Raw genomic sequence first — 15,441 nt, forward strand, 5'->3', positions numbered from 1 at the left:
TGACTACCCTGAGCTGAACTCAGCAAAACTGTCAGTGCACTCCAGAAATCTATCCACCAGTTACCCCATCTGTTTGTTCTGTTTTGTCTTACAGCACCTGAAAACTCAGTGCATGTCTGGTTATAGGACACTGCAGCCCAAAGACAGGTCCGTGCAGGAGCCAGAACAACTTTCCACTCCAGTTCAAGCTCCCAATCCCATTTAGCTCCACAGCTCTGAAAGAAAGCAATTACATCATCACTTCGATTTTTTAGATGTTGGAGGGTCAAGATTTATGAGCAGTAAGGCAAGGCCCGTGTCACTTCATTCAAGTAGCCTGTAGAAAATTTTCCTATTCTTAATACAAAATTAATTCCTTCTCTTGCCTTTTCCTGTGTTTTCACCATGTCCCTTTAATGAACCAAGAGTTTTTCAGTCCAACGCTCGCTCACTCACTCTGGTCAGTTCTTCATGTGAGCAATAAAATACTGACATGGAATCAAGGCAAAGGATAATCAGAAGTGCTAGAGACAAAACGAATACAAATTTAGGAGTCACTACAAGCACATATTGCACGATGCCACAGATTCGTGCAAACATTTATTTTGCTTTGACAACTATTTGAGTCTTCTACAAGGCTGCTTTCTACTTCTGAAAGGTTTTTTAGGGGCAAGGTAGTTTTTATATCTTAAGTGAGAAGATCATAAAAGTTACACTAGAATTTCTAACAAACAGCAAAGCACGATTTTTTCACAAAGAGTCTTAAGCATTCATGTCAAAAACAAAAGCTGTAGTTGCTGCTTATTTTGAAAGGACAAGTAGTGGTGGTTTAAAAGTATTAGAAGGGTTAGGTTTTTTGCACTTGAGGTTTTACAGTTTATGGGTAAAATAATTAGCTTTGCTTTCAAAAATTATTAGCACCAACTTCTTCACTTCCCTTAGTGCGTGTCACAGATAGTCAATACTGATGAAAACAAGACACCACCCCCACTTCCTTATATAAGTATCAAGTGTCAACCATCTTTTGAAATTTCCTTTGAATATCTTCTGTTCATCTCATCCCAAAAGTCTTAGACAAACCAAAAGCAAATTAAAATGGTCCCTCAAAATGCCTTCAGAATGCTCTGGTGGAAATAAACCAGAGCAGATGTTAAAATCTCCACTTCCCGCTTAATATTACTCTAAGTTTCCGTCCAAAAATGTAAAGCTGTCTGTGGGACTAATGTTAGCCTGCTGTCATTCCATGACTCCCCTCAACTTCACTTCTATGAAATAATTAACCTGTTGACCCCCCCAAAAAAAGATGTGAGAGAGAGAACTTTGTTAAGATCTTGCCCCAGTGTACAAAACTCAGCTCACCTCAACAGGTTTCCACAAAACTCATCATATTCAGAAACAAACACAAAGCCTCTTTATATGACTTGGCTTTGTCTGAGTAATTTCTTTACAGATGAGTACATACTCACTGAAAAAAGTCAAAATCAAACAAAAAAAACCCTCTTCAAACTAATCAGATCCCTTCCCCTAAAAGATGGAAAAATAGATCACTGTAATTTCTAGTTTTGAATTCTCTTGAGGTGCCCATATACAACAGTGGCACCAATAAAAGAAGTGTGGTAAGCACATAGCACTTCTCACTGGTCTGGCCAAGTCCTGATTTGGCCAATATAATTTTCACTTTGTGCCTCAAACCACTTTTCTGCAGCTGCAACGTTACTCTGAGCCTGGTTACATGCTAGTAGGGGGTGAAGAGCTCATGCACATGACTCAAAGGACCCTCCCCTTAGTCACTGCATCCAACCCCTAACATTAGACACTACTCATTCATCCCTTGCTAAAACTACCTCCATCTGGAGGTGTTTCCATGTCTCCAGTACTCTTGCCGGGAGCCCATTAGATCCCAGTTACCCAGAACTTTCAAGTCCTACTGAGTAGGAGGAGCAGAAGCTATTCATTCAAGCATTTCAATATTCTATGTCCTTGTCAAACTGAATGAGTGGCAGCTAAAATCTGACAAAACCAACCAGTTCTTAAGTCAGACTCCAAGATCAAATGTACCAAGTAATGACCATGCACACTCATCATCACTTCACTTTAAGTTACCTGCTACTTCCCAAACAGTAACATTTAATTAGGCTAGTATAAAAATATATTAATGCACCCTGACTTCTAGTCCCGAAGGCTTCACAGATTTAGTTTCTAACACTAGCTAGCAAGACAGAAAAGGCTGACAACTGGGAGCTTTACTGATTTGGTTTTTTTTCACAGTTTTGTTACTGTATGCTGGTACAACAAATGCAACATAACACCTCATCTGTAAGGTAATGATAATTGTTTAAATGCACCTTCAGAAGTAACCAAATAACCACAAAACAGTAAAACATCAGAATCAAGATTCAAAAACTAACCTCTCATGCCCAACAATTTATCTTCAGAAAGAAAAAATACATGCAGAAATGAAACTAAGGAGAAAAAAACCTTTACAAATAACAAGTGTAGAAAATTTTTGAATAGTCTTACTTGTAGTTTTTCTCCCAGAACTTGATCGGTCTTGCGTACGATGCGATAAAGATGACACTACCAAGAAACGGACTCAGTGGTGTAGAAAAGACTGAAGTGGCCAGAGTTTGGAAAAAAAGCATAGCAGAGTCTGAAAACTGCAAGTTAAGGTAACACAAATGATTTAATTACACTTTTAAACAACTGTTGAGGCAGCTGTTTGAACTATTTATTTTTGCCTTTTTGTTATTTATTTTACCAAAGATGTGGTAAGAAAGGAAGGCAGGCAGTGCCAAATTGCCAATTACAGCATGTAATTTGTGGCTCTTCGATGCTACACAGTCGTACAGGAGGCGACATGTCTGAGCGAAGTACCTTATTAGCAGGGTGACCCTGTCTAATCTCTGCCTGAGGACAGATCCTGAGCACAGGCACAGTACTAAGTGCCCCTTTCAAGCTACCTACTGTACCTTCTATAACACAAAGTGCCTTTCCACATTCTGACACAGTTTAAAACATCACCCTCTCCCCCAAAATGTCACTTTCTTGGAAATTTTTTGGTCTCTGCACTGGCATCTTACTCCCAACGTGTCTGATATTCCATTCTGTGAGTTTCTGCTTATTTTGCCATGGCCTAATATGTGGATAAACATCTATGCCTCTATAATCCATCCTGCTGGCTTAAAACCATGCTTTCATGTTAATTCTTACTGACATTTTAATACTCCCTGCTGACTGAAAGGTAAAAAAATGTTCAGCATTTTATACTTTTAAAATATATATGAAATGAGAAGGTGAGGACAGGGAATAGAAAATATCACACACAAACATCAGAATGAATGCCTGAATCCATACCTTAATTTAAATGTAAAATCATATTTCAAATTACTGGAAGCAAGTTAGGAGATGGATAAGGATACTAGAAGAGATAAGTTAAAAGGAACATGATTAAAAAATCCCAAGGAAATTAAATGTTAGGCTTTAATTCTTCATTAAATCATACCACATCCATGAAATCTCAGGAAAAGAGTTTCCAAGATGGCCTAAGAGATGAGTTATTCTTCCTTACACCTCTCTTGAAAGGAAGGTGCTAAGAAGCCATGAACTAAGGAGCCACTATCAAAGTACAGCAATCAAGCGCATCTCAAACTAAAATTAAGATCAAATCACCCAATAAGCAGTCTTTTACCTTACCCTCCTATAGTAATATTCTGTATGTGTGTCCCACAGTCTCTGAGACTTTACAGAAAAACCATTTTCACACGCATAGCATTCACTCATGGTACAGTATTTCCATAAAAAGGCTAGCTAGCCATGCTTTCAAAGCAATTTGTGAAATCTACAGACAAATATTTGACAAAAGATCTCTCTCAAATCCCTCAAACTTATTAAAAGAGAGTGGTCTGGAACACTGTCTTTGTGTGTTAGATAGACTGGAAAATGAGCTGCCATCAAAGTTCAAAAGGCAACAGAGAGCACAGAGCAAGAAGCAAGTACATCCAAAAAGTTTATCTGTCACATTACACTGTAGTCAAAACCAGCACTGGCTGTGAAAGATGAACAAGTATTTACAAGTGTCAGGTAAGGGAAGAAGGCATAAGAGTGGAAGAGAGAAAAAGAGAACAAGGAGAACAGATAAGGACAGAAAATCAAGTTTTCCAAAGAGAGTTCTGCTGTCATGACTGATTTAAAAATTGCCACCATCATGAATTAAGACATTTAAGCCTCCAAGACATAATCAGTAGCAACAGTTTTAATTTTCCTAAAAGACATAATTCTCTACTAAATGGGAAATGTCTTCCAATGCACATTTGACTTGTGAAGAGTGATTTTAACTATTTCATACATGTGTGTCATGAGAGCAAGTAACAGCACCTGACTCCCTGACATATAGTTGATGTGTACAGCGGACAATTATCTGTCATCAGGCATTTTTTGATTTGATGGTATCCAAATTATCTAATAAAAGCAAATATTTTTTTTTTAAATATACTAACACTTTAATTATGTCTAAGTGAAAAATATAAAAGCACCACCAATTACAGGCATAATTTCTTACTCCATGTCCCAAGGCAGGTTTCCTGCATACCATCTTTCTTCGGTTATACTGTGTAGAACTTGTTTCTTTGTGAATAATGGATTGTCATTTTAAGATGGCCAAAATCAAATTTTGAGAAAAAATAACTAAAAACTCTGCAACATGAAATAAAACATTGTATTTGAAGATTATTTTTTATGATTTAAAAATCTGCTTAAATTCAAATCATCTTCAAAACAAGTAACTGAAATTCTGACATTTTCAAAATCTTCCTTCCCCTTCTTTTAACACAAAACTATGCAGTAAGGCCAGCCCAAATGCTCTGTTTCTCAAAACCCACATTTTTAATTGCAATTACTACAGGCCAAAAATTCTTGGTCACTTCCAGGCACACGATCAAACAGAGGATGGGAGAACCGCGTGTCACAGGGCTTCCTTTTCTGATGTTAGAGCTGTAACCCTAAAACAACCAAAGCAGAAACTCTCATAAACAGGATTATCTGAACTACAAAATCCTTTCTCTCCAAATCTCACTGTGCATTCATTAGGTAAAATCCTCCTCTGACTACAAAATACACTGACTTTCTCAGAGCACTGATAATTATAAACATATAACCTCATCTTACCCAAACATATAACCTCATCTTACCTATTTAAATACTGGGAATTGAAGTCACAGATCTCTCCTCAAGCCAGAAGCCCATTCCCATTCCTGGTCTTTTGGGATTAGGAGGGACTTTGAGGGATCACATAGTCCATCTAGCAGCCACAAGGCAGGATCAACTAAACTTCTAAGACTCCTGATAGACGTTTGTCTAAATTCCTTAAGATCTCTAATGGTGGAGGCTCCACAACCTCCACCAGGCAAAGCTCCACATGCGTTGTCCTTCATGCCCTGCACGCCACAATCAAATGCATTAAAGCATGCAGAACTAGTCACATCACTGAGCTCTATGGCTGAAGTTCACCAAGGCAGTCTAAAATTTTAAAATTTATGTCCCATTTGCAGATGTGATTTAGACAAATTAAGAGCCACAAATAATTAACTCTGCAAAGAAATGGCAGGCTTAGTGCCTCTGCAAACTGCAACATCCATTCATCATTACTGTTTGCAGGGTTATGGTAGCAACAAATAAAAATACTGTGCAAAAAGGCAGAGTTATTGTTGTTGTGGGAATAGTAACTTGGGCATTTAAACAGTATCTTAATTGCAACATTGCCTTAAAAGACAGATTTGCATTTACAAAGCATACTATAAATAATAGAAAGCTAGTCTCCATCACTTTAGCAGTAACTGTGTAAACAAACTAAACGCAGCTTAGTTAACTACTTGCCATTTTGCAAAGCTTAATGGCTACTTTTATCAATAGTAAAGTTATCCCTGCACAAAGTATTTGTGACCAAAGGGAAATTTGTTGAAATATAATCTCAGTTCTTAAATGTTTTGCTAATAACCTTATAAACGGTTTTCCTGCAATTCACACCTACAACAGAGATGAAAATACTTTTTTTGTTGTGAACTTCTGGAATACTTTGCTACAAATCACTCAAAATGCTCAGACAGATCACTGGTTTTATAATACTTTCCTTTTATAAACTGACATTCTAAAGCTTTTTCTCTGGGAGTTAGTCTGTCTGCACTTTAGTATGTCCAAGACTCCCAATTTATTCTTCCTATCTCGAAACATAAGCATTGTTAATCAATGCTGCATATGATTCAACATATCACAACAAAGAGCAGAGGAAAGAAATCACTCAAGGGGAAGGAAAAAAAAACACTGTGGGATGAAAGGGACAAAGCCTTAAGTGCACATATCTAACAAACATAAAAAAAATAAACTCTTCAGTAGGTCTGAACTAAAACTACTTTGTCAACTCTTCTTCCACAACTTTGGGAGGGAAGCAAGAAATGAAATGTTTGTCTCTGAAAATACTTTAGAGGTCAATAAAGTTAAATTTGTTCAAAGTGTTTTATTTCATTTTTTTAAATCTTTTTCCTGTATTAAATCAAGTTTCTAAATGAATTAGACTTTAAGATGAAAATTTTTTGTTCCAAAAATCCAATATATGTATTTTAACCCTACAGACATTTGGGGGTTACTGAACTCTGTGTTTTACCCTCCATATCTACAAAACCAATGTTCACAGCCCTGGAACAGGCACTGAAACAGACTGTTTCTGAAGGACTGCTTTGGTGTTGGTGAACATACATACTCATAAAACAGAGTGGAAAAGTTAAAAAAAGGAGAATGCTTCTCAGCACCACAATGAAAAGTGTACATTAAAATGTTAAAACCCAGCTGCTTCTGAAATGGAAAAAAAAAAAAATATTAAAATCAGGACAGTTGCAACAGAAATTGTCTCACTGCAATGAATTTGTATCTGAGGTACCAACTAGAAACATTGAGAAAGTAACAATATTTTAGAGCTCAGCCAGCCATATGGCCAGCATTTTACAAACCTAGCATCTGCGATCATAAAAGTCCACCCAAATTGAAGCTAATATGTCAGTCACAACATTTCTTTCTGGATGCACCAGAAGTCAGTGAGGATTGTGGAAGTAAGTGATCGGCAGAATGTGGCTGGGTGGGAAGGGACGAGACATAAACAGACCAGTTTGAGTCAGAGTTCAGTTTCCCAGTTTCAGATCCCATGCAGTCAAGAAAGAGAGAAAACTATTTCTCAGGAGATGCTCCAAGCATTTACACATTTTAAAATAAGTTATCTAGGAATTTTGCATCTTGTTCAAACACTGTAAATAAATTATATATATGAAGAGGAATTTAAAAATAAAGAAAAACAAATTTATAAAGGATATGAGGTATTGCAAAGAGCTGAGCAAAAACATGGAACGATGATCCCCAGGCAATCTGCCAGGGAGCAATGTATGTCATGATGAACTGCAACTTCTGAAGTAGGTCCCACAGCTGAAAAGAAAAAAAGAAAAACATGGTGAATTTTTAGGTACTGAGATAGTTTCAGTACTAATACCTGAAGTAACACTTTCTAGAACTGTGCCCTGGAATGAATGTGAGATAAATTACATTGTATTATTACCTTTCATGGGCACTAAGGCCTCACTTTAGTAAAGCACAGAAGTATGTTCTTCACTTGAAATTCAGACTTGCAATAAGGTACATTTTGAACTACCAATCTGAGGTAGGTCCCAGATTACCTTTCTTCAAAAGTATGTCTGTGTTCATTAGAAAGTAGAAAACAGGTTCTGATATTCACTGCATGTATCATGCCGCCAGTCAGACAGTTATAGGAGAAGAGACTCCAGGAGAAAGTGGCTATAGCAAACAGAGAAAGCTCAATGTGCGACATTGGAAATGCACATGGAAATCAGACTTGTTTCTCAAGAACACGACATTTTCATTTGTTGAATCAACAGGAGCAGTCATCACTATGTAAGCATATGCTTGGCATTAACCATGAATTGTAGCTGCAGTTTCAAGATCAAACCATCCTATCATAAAAATGTTGCATTAATATGAATTTTTATTTTTGTGCGGTACAAATTGAAAAACACACTGAATTTACTTTTGCTTCCTGTAAAATAATTCCTGCTTCCTTGGTGCTGCAGCTAGCAGTTTCCGATTCGAGAATGATGTGTACTCATTTCCTAGAATATATTTTTTTCTGCCAGCACTCTTGGCATTAGGCCAAAACAGATCTTACGTCTTGTCTGCATTCGGCCATTGGATTCATACTGCAGAGTAGGTTCCTGACAAACCATCAGAAAGGATTTGGCTGTCAATAGACGTTAGTGCTCAACACACACACAAGTTGACAGTGCAACAGAAGTATATGCAATATTTAATGCTCCTATAGCAAATATATGTTGAATTTCCAATGGCAAATTTTTTACTTGAGTTAGTGAAAAAGAAGACATTGCCAACATCCAGAGAGACACTGAGGCTATATCAACACTCATATATTAAAAGCTTCCAGGGAATATTCCAAGCACTGGTATTTTGTATATTGTTTTTAAAAATGTTCCTGGGAAAGTTTTGGTCTGGCCCAGCTAGCACTTTTTCAAGCAAACCCCAAGCATCCTTTCTAATGAAAACCCTCCATGGTGCATTTTCAGGTGGCAGTTCCATATCTCCACCCTGCATACAGACTGGTAGAGTTTATCAACAAGGACACAAGCTTCCCCATGTCAGCTGGCCTCAGGGACAGAGTGTGGTCCTAGTCACACTTAATTTAGTAGCATGTTGACAGTAAGAGAGGATGCATCTTCACTGGCTAATTCATTTCATCTGTCCTTAAAGTTACCACCCCCAAAGTAACACTTGGCCATCTGTATCCATACTGGCAATGCACTTAGACGATGTCTCATTGAGCTCCTCTACTAATTGTTGTAAATAATTGCAAGTGAATTGTGAGGGAGCTAAGAATGACTAATAATAGCATTAATGTGTTTTAGTCTTTGTGATACCAAACAATCACAGAAGCAGCTGCTAACTCCATTTATAACCAGTGTCATGCTAACTCCAGTTACAACTGATAAACCTCCCAGTTGAGATGCAAGCAGTGCTTCACATGTTTTCTGTGCTTTGGCATAACTCAAATTAGGAGCAATATGCAAAATACAGATTATGTTAACTTTGCACAGGCATACTATTTAAAACCAGCAAAGCCCTGATAAAAACAAGCTGTTATGGTCTCTTCAAGGTACAGCCTGGTCACCACTATGTAGTTTATGTATGAGAAATTCATATCTTGCCAGCTTTTGTTTTCTCTCAAAAATACTACATGTGACTTTAAAACTACAACATTAGACAAGGTAGGCAAATGAAACTGAACTGAAACTAGAATGGACTTTAAGTTGTTTGAATCTTCTTTAGCAGGTTATGGAATTCCTGTTTTGCTTAGTTTTTATTTATCTGAAATGTCTGAATGAACAGCTGGGAGAAAAATTGTATCTGCTAAAAGATTTAAGTGAAGGACTGAAAAAGCTAATGACTCACATCTGAAACCTCAAAAATTCAAAACTGCAGCACAATCCGGCAAAGTTCTGCCTGTTACAGATCAAAATCACAAAGCCATAAATCACGCCAGCTGTGCTCAAAGCACAGGGTTCATCAAAAGGTTTTCAAACCTCAGATAAAATTCAGGTTTTGCATTTGCTAGGAAACCAAATCCAGGAGGAGACTCTTCTGGCTTCTTGCTCTATTACATTGTTTTAATCATTCTTTACACATTTTTGCAAAACAAGCCATGAAGCCCAAGTTTGCCATAGCTTTTAACAAGTCCTACTACCTCTACATTCACCACTGCTTGAACTTGGTGTTGTTTCTTTCAACACTTGCCTCTCGGCTAATGTTGCTACAAGACAGGCAATAGAGCTTATTTCCATTCTTAAGAATATGAACTAGTGAACCTCGCGGGTTTTGAGAGCCTCACAACACTGCACCCAAAGGCCTGGAAATGTGTGATTTTCAAGCTACTGCTTTCATTAAGAGTTGTCAAGTGTCTCTATTACCTCTTAAATTACTGCTTCTAGTGCATGTTCTGTGAAACACCTTAAGGGTAACATGCCATTAGCATCTTACAAATCTCACTGTACTTGCTAAAGGTGATGTCATCTAGCGACTATAAAACAGATCTAAGAAGGGGGGACTTGGCTTTGCGTTTTCTCTTTTTCATTTTGCTAGGACCATCTGAAAAAAAAATATTTTGTTCCTTGTCAGTTTTACCCAATTTACAATATGCTTTCTCCTATATCTAATACAGGATCTCCAGGGATTCACAAAGCGCTATTGCTGTTCTCACGGAAAGAAACCGAAGCTGCTAAAAACTGCCTTCATAAATAGGAGGAAGCAGATCCTCAGCAACAATAGTCCGCTTACTTCAACTACAACTAACTGCATTTCAGTCTTCCATAATCGTGACACTAGTTAGAGGAAAACCTCCAACATCTTTTTTAAATTGTCACAAACAAGATTGGATTAGAAAGGGTTAGGAAAGCCAAAACCCATCTGGCGTTGAATCTGGTGAGGAAAGTACAAGACAACAGGAAGGACTTCTACAGGTTTATCAGCAGCAAAAGACAGATGGGGGAAGAAAAAACACGGACCCACTGCTGAATGGGGCAGGGGACCTGGTGACAAAGGGCATGGGGAAGGCTGAGGTACTCAATGCCTTCTCTGCCTTGGGCTTTACTGGTAAGTCTTCAGGAATCACAGGCCCCTGAGACATGTGGGAAAGCATGCAGAAATTAAGACACGCTAAGTAGGGAAGGATTAAAGGTACATTTAAACAAACTGGACAAGAGTACTTCCATGGGACACCTCAGTCCTCCTGTGATTCTGTGAAATAAGCAATTTATCCTCAGTAAAGTTCAGTCTGAGTGAGGGTAATAACTTGCTCCTGAGGGTGAGAGGTATATTTTTTAACAGCATCAGAAACAAAGGGGGGACCTTCCGATCGAAGGTGAAAAATAAAAAAATAAAATCTGTGCTGAGTTTTAACACTCTCTTTATAACCATTTCCTTAAACAGGTGTAAAAGATTAATTTTATATTAAGACTTCTGCATCCCAGTTTAGGATGATTTATAAAAGAATATTTTTATTAAACCTTCTTAGGTCTTCAATTTTTTCTACAGTTCACTAAGCAGAAAAATGATATATTATTTAGGAGACAAAGTTCTAATATTCCTAGATATCTTCACTCAAGTGACAGTTTTGCACAGTAAACAGTTTTAAAGGCTTTGATAAAGAGTTTAAATTATCAGTATATTCCGTGAATTTAAACCAGTACATTCCCACTGCTGTCAAGTGAAAGTGCAGAACATGCATCCATCTTTCATATTTATTTTATGTGGACACACACATTTTATCATCTTAATCATCCTTAAGTCTTTTTGAGTTCTGAAAGCCTCTACAGACCTCTGGCATATAAACTAGTATTCTATACATCTATAAACAAAGCAAAGGCAAAGATTTAGCTTTTCAGAATTTCTTTTAAATCCAGTTATTCTTACTTAACCAAATTTAAGTAACATTACAAACTAGAAGTTAATGGAAATTAGTTAGGATACATTAAAAAAAATATTTTGGAAGTCTGAAACATCACTAAAATGTGATCCCCTTTTCTCAGTTTGATAGATTTCAATAAACTAGGCAGAGATTAACACCTGAATTTAAATGATACTGAGCGTGAGATGGAGGCTACACAATGCTTTCAGCTTTTGGCAGCCTTTCTATCTGTTTAGCATCTGTTGGGACTCTGTGTGGGCAGACTCCTTGGCAATACTGGGACTAAATAATGCATAAACATTAACATTTTCTTGCTAAGCTTCAATTTTGCTGTGTTAATTTAAAAAGTATATGTACAAATTGTTTTAAAACAAAAATAACTGTCACATACAAATGACTATATGCTCTGTGTGCAACAAAAATGAGGTATTAAAAAAGTTAAATACAGAAAGCAATCATTTCCTGCTTTGAACAGGTAGTTTTTATATTTCTGTTTAGATCCTGAGAACTTGAGATAGACTAGAACTCAGACACCAGGAAGTCATTTAGTTTTTCATGTTGAGCTAATTCTGGTCAAATGGCATCTCCAAGTCTTGGAAGTAAATTCTAATACCTTCCTTTTTTCTTTTTTTTTTTCCCCCTTGTATGTCAATAAAAATTAAGACACATTAAGAGCAAAAAGTTGTGAGCATGTATATGTTTATGGATATGAAATTAAACTTAGATGGAATAATTTTATTCTAGTTCATGGCTTTGCTTTGCAAATCATTGACTTCCTAGTTTTCATTTAATGTCATTTAAAACAAACCACTTACGAAATCCTACAAAACAAGATTTACTGGAAATATTAAAGGTTTTTAATGTTTATGTCTTAATTCATTGTGACATTCTATTGGTGTATTTGAACAGCACTATGTTTTAATCTTCAACAAATACTTTCCAGGCTGTCTCTATCTGCATCTGCTTACAGACATTTGAAGCCTTTATATTGTGGGATTTCAAGATCATTGTCTAATGCAACATATGTAAGAAGATCAAAATATAATCAGGCCAACGCTCTGATATTGAACCTCAGAGGAATATATTTCTGAAACAAAGTGTTCAGCACTTCACACTGACAGTGTACAAAACAGGCATGTTTTAAACAGCTTGAGTAACAATCCTCAGCAGCCTTATATTTGAAGCTAAATGTTAACCACCAGGCAGAAGTACGATGAGGATTATGACAATAAGATGATGATAAAACCTAACAGCCCTGGATCTGCTCATGGCAGATGCTGCTTCTTCCTACATTGTCAGCTGACAGCAAGAGACCAGGGAAGGAGCCTGCGATACTGTAAGAAACCTTCTCCCATATCTCCCGAGGTGGGCAAAAAGGACAAGATCAGAGCTAATCAGCTTAATTTGCAGAGGGCCAGAGGTCTGAAATAAATCAGCTGGGAGCTGCACTGATCCAGCTTCTTCAATGAAGCCTTCATAGGCATGGCTTCTGCCAAGACTCCATCTTCCCAGAAATCTCCTTTACTAAAAGCAGACATGAAAAATGCACAGACTAAGATGTGTGCTGAAGCGCCAGATACTCAAGATTTCTCTTTCTGTGCCTGCATCAACAGATACAGAACACACTTCTATCAGCATGAATGTACATGAATGTAGAATGTAGTCCTCAGTGCGTAATAAGCCAGACTGACACAAAGAGAAGGTGTACATCTTCCTGCACCCGAGTGTATCTGTCCCATTCTAAAGAAAAAACACACCTAAAAAAAAAAAAAAGAGAGAGAGAAAATACAATTTGGGAATAGTGTCAGGAATGAAGTCTCAACAAAGAGGTCACGGATAGAAGGCTGAATGAAAAAAATCAATTAAACCATTTCTCCAATATTAAAAGAAAACACGAACTATACAGTGCTCAAGAGAGCTAAATAGTCTATGGAAAATACCACTGGGATTAATCCTGTCAAATATCAGATGTAGCCTTGGGTATTTTATTCAGCAGAAAGTGTCTTTAACAGGGTTTATATGCCAGATATCAAAAGTTGAGGAAACAGCTGTGAGCCAAGAGGGTACAGCTGATTAAGACATTGGATTTCAGTATGCACAAATGACAAGAAATGGATTTAAATATGAATTAATGACTTAGTGCCAGAAGCTTTGAAGTGAAACATCAGATTTAGAGAAGGATGAAAAATCAGACGGTGAAAGGAAAAAGAGTGAGGCTTTTGACTTATAAGTAGCACCTAAATCAATGAGACATGCCAATTAGCCAAGAGTTTTATTGCCACAAAGGCAATAGAAAGATCCAATAGGTTAATTACTTGACTTCAACAAAGCACCAAGAAGGTCAATGCACTTGATAGCACTTTCTCATAAAATGAAGGAAAACAAGATGGCATGCGTAATGTCTTCCCTGTCCAGGGGATTGTGTTGTGGATGTTAAAAGTTAAGCCTGATCAGCACAGGTCTGGCAGGTTCTTATGAACTGGCTATCTTAGCCTGAGCTACTTTGACATAAAGATCATCTTTCATAAATGTGTGACATTTAAGAGGTATACAGAAAGAGAAAAATTCTTATTAAAAAATAAAAATGTGGATTCCTTATTAGCTGAAAAATGTATTCTGGGAAAGAAGAAAAAATATCAGACAGGGAAATTGTATTCTTAAGTGAGCTCAGCAGGGGTAAGAGTACTTAGGCAAATGAATTCAGTGTTAATGAAAGCAAATTTAACAAGCTCTAGTTCTTTGATTATTTTGCCTTATGCATGAAGACAAATTCAGAACCCTCAGAGGACTTGAGCATAAGAAAATATAAGGTGATTTCATATTTTAGTATTGCTAATTAGTTCATCCACACACACAAATTAAGAGGCCATTAAACTGCCTGCCAGTAGCATACAAGACACTGAAAGAGATAAGAAGTTGTAGTCCTATACATTAGAGGGTTAATGCACTGGGTCTTATCATTCCCATCCAGATCTGTGTAGTATATGAGTGAGTAGGCTCAGAGTGGCTCACTCTTTAGGGCTTAAAGGAAGTCACAGAGATTTGTCAAAAATACATATTCCAAGTACAGGTATCGTTTCTCAGTTGTGCTCTGCAGGTGAAAGAGTTGCTGGTAAAAGAGCCAGTATACCAGTCTGGCATCTCAAACATGCTGCTGGTTGCTTCCAGTATTGAACAGACTGGAAAAAAAAAAAAAAAAAAAAAAAAAAAAAAAAAAAATCATTTTTTTTATAGTAGCCAAGGGCATACTATAGCCAGAACCATATACATTTGCACTACCAAGATTTTTTGCGGTCTTTGCTCCCTCAGCTCAACATCAGCTCCACCTGAGGTTCCAAAAGCAGTCCAGGGAGACACTATGACCCCTCTCCACCAGCAATATTTAGAGGACACCTATGGCACTGGATGAAATGGAAAACCACATCTTTGAGAGAACACAGCAAAAGAGCTGAGGACAAGCCTTGCCCTGAGCATCTTTCTAAACACTCAGCCAGTTCCAAACTGATATCCTTGCTGTTTGAATGATTTGCATTGGTTTCTACTACACACTTAACAATACATGTTCTTTCTTGACTTGAACAGTTGTTATTTCAGACATCCTTGAAAAGCAGCTCATACATCTGTCAAAGAGGGCAGTGCTGGGCACATTCCTGTTTTAGGTTGTGGGTTTTTTTTTTTTAATCACTGAAGAAAGACAGACTAGATGAGCTATAACATGCATTTAACCATCCATATGCCCTCCCCCTCATATGTGTTAGATGCATTGGAGTTTTTCCTCAGTTAAATATTATGTCAGTAGACATAATGGGTGGAAGAAAGGCCCATCTTTTCATCATTCCCAAATAGTTTATTTAAACTGGTTAATATTCCCACATTTTTTGCCCTATTACAGTAAAAGTCTCAGAATTTTTCCTACTGTTAGAAGTTGAGGAAGAAAT

The 15,441-nt window shown here is 37.2% G+C and overlaps 1 protein-coding gene across 2 annotated transcripts in view; it reads right to left on the minus strand.

Annotated features, from left to right (window-relative positions):
• Window positions 1–15,441, minus strand: part of PCNX2 (pecanex 2) — a 156,102-nt gene that overhangs the window by 56,374 nt on the left and 84,287 nt on the right. For both annotated transcript variants that reach the window (XM_026846485.1, XM_026846486.1), the window contains exons 21-22: window positions 7,335–7,443; window positions 2,500–2,629 (exon numbers count right to left, since the gene is read on the minus strand). In XM_026846485.1, the coding sequence (XP_026702286.1) occupies window positions 2,500–2,629; window positions 7,335–7,443 (239 nt within the window). The remainder of the gene's footprint in view (window positions 1–2,499; window positions 2,630–7,334; window positions 7,444–15,441) is intronic.

Source organism: Athene cunicularia (assembly GCF_003259725.1).
Source record: "Athene cunicularia isolate RWA chromosome 3 unlocalized genomic scaffold, athCun1 chr3_part1, whole genome shotgun sequence".
Lineage (NCBI taxonomy): Eukaryota > Metazoa > Chordata > Aves > Strigiformes > Strigidae > Athene > Athene cunicularia.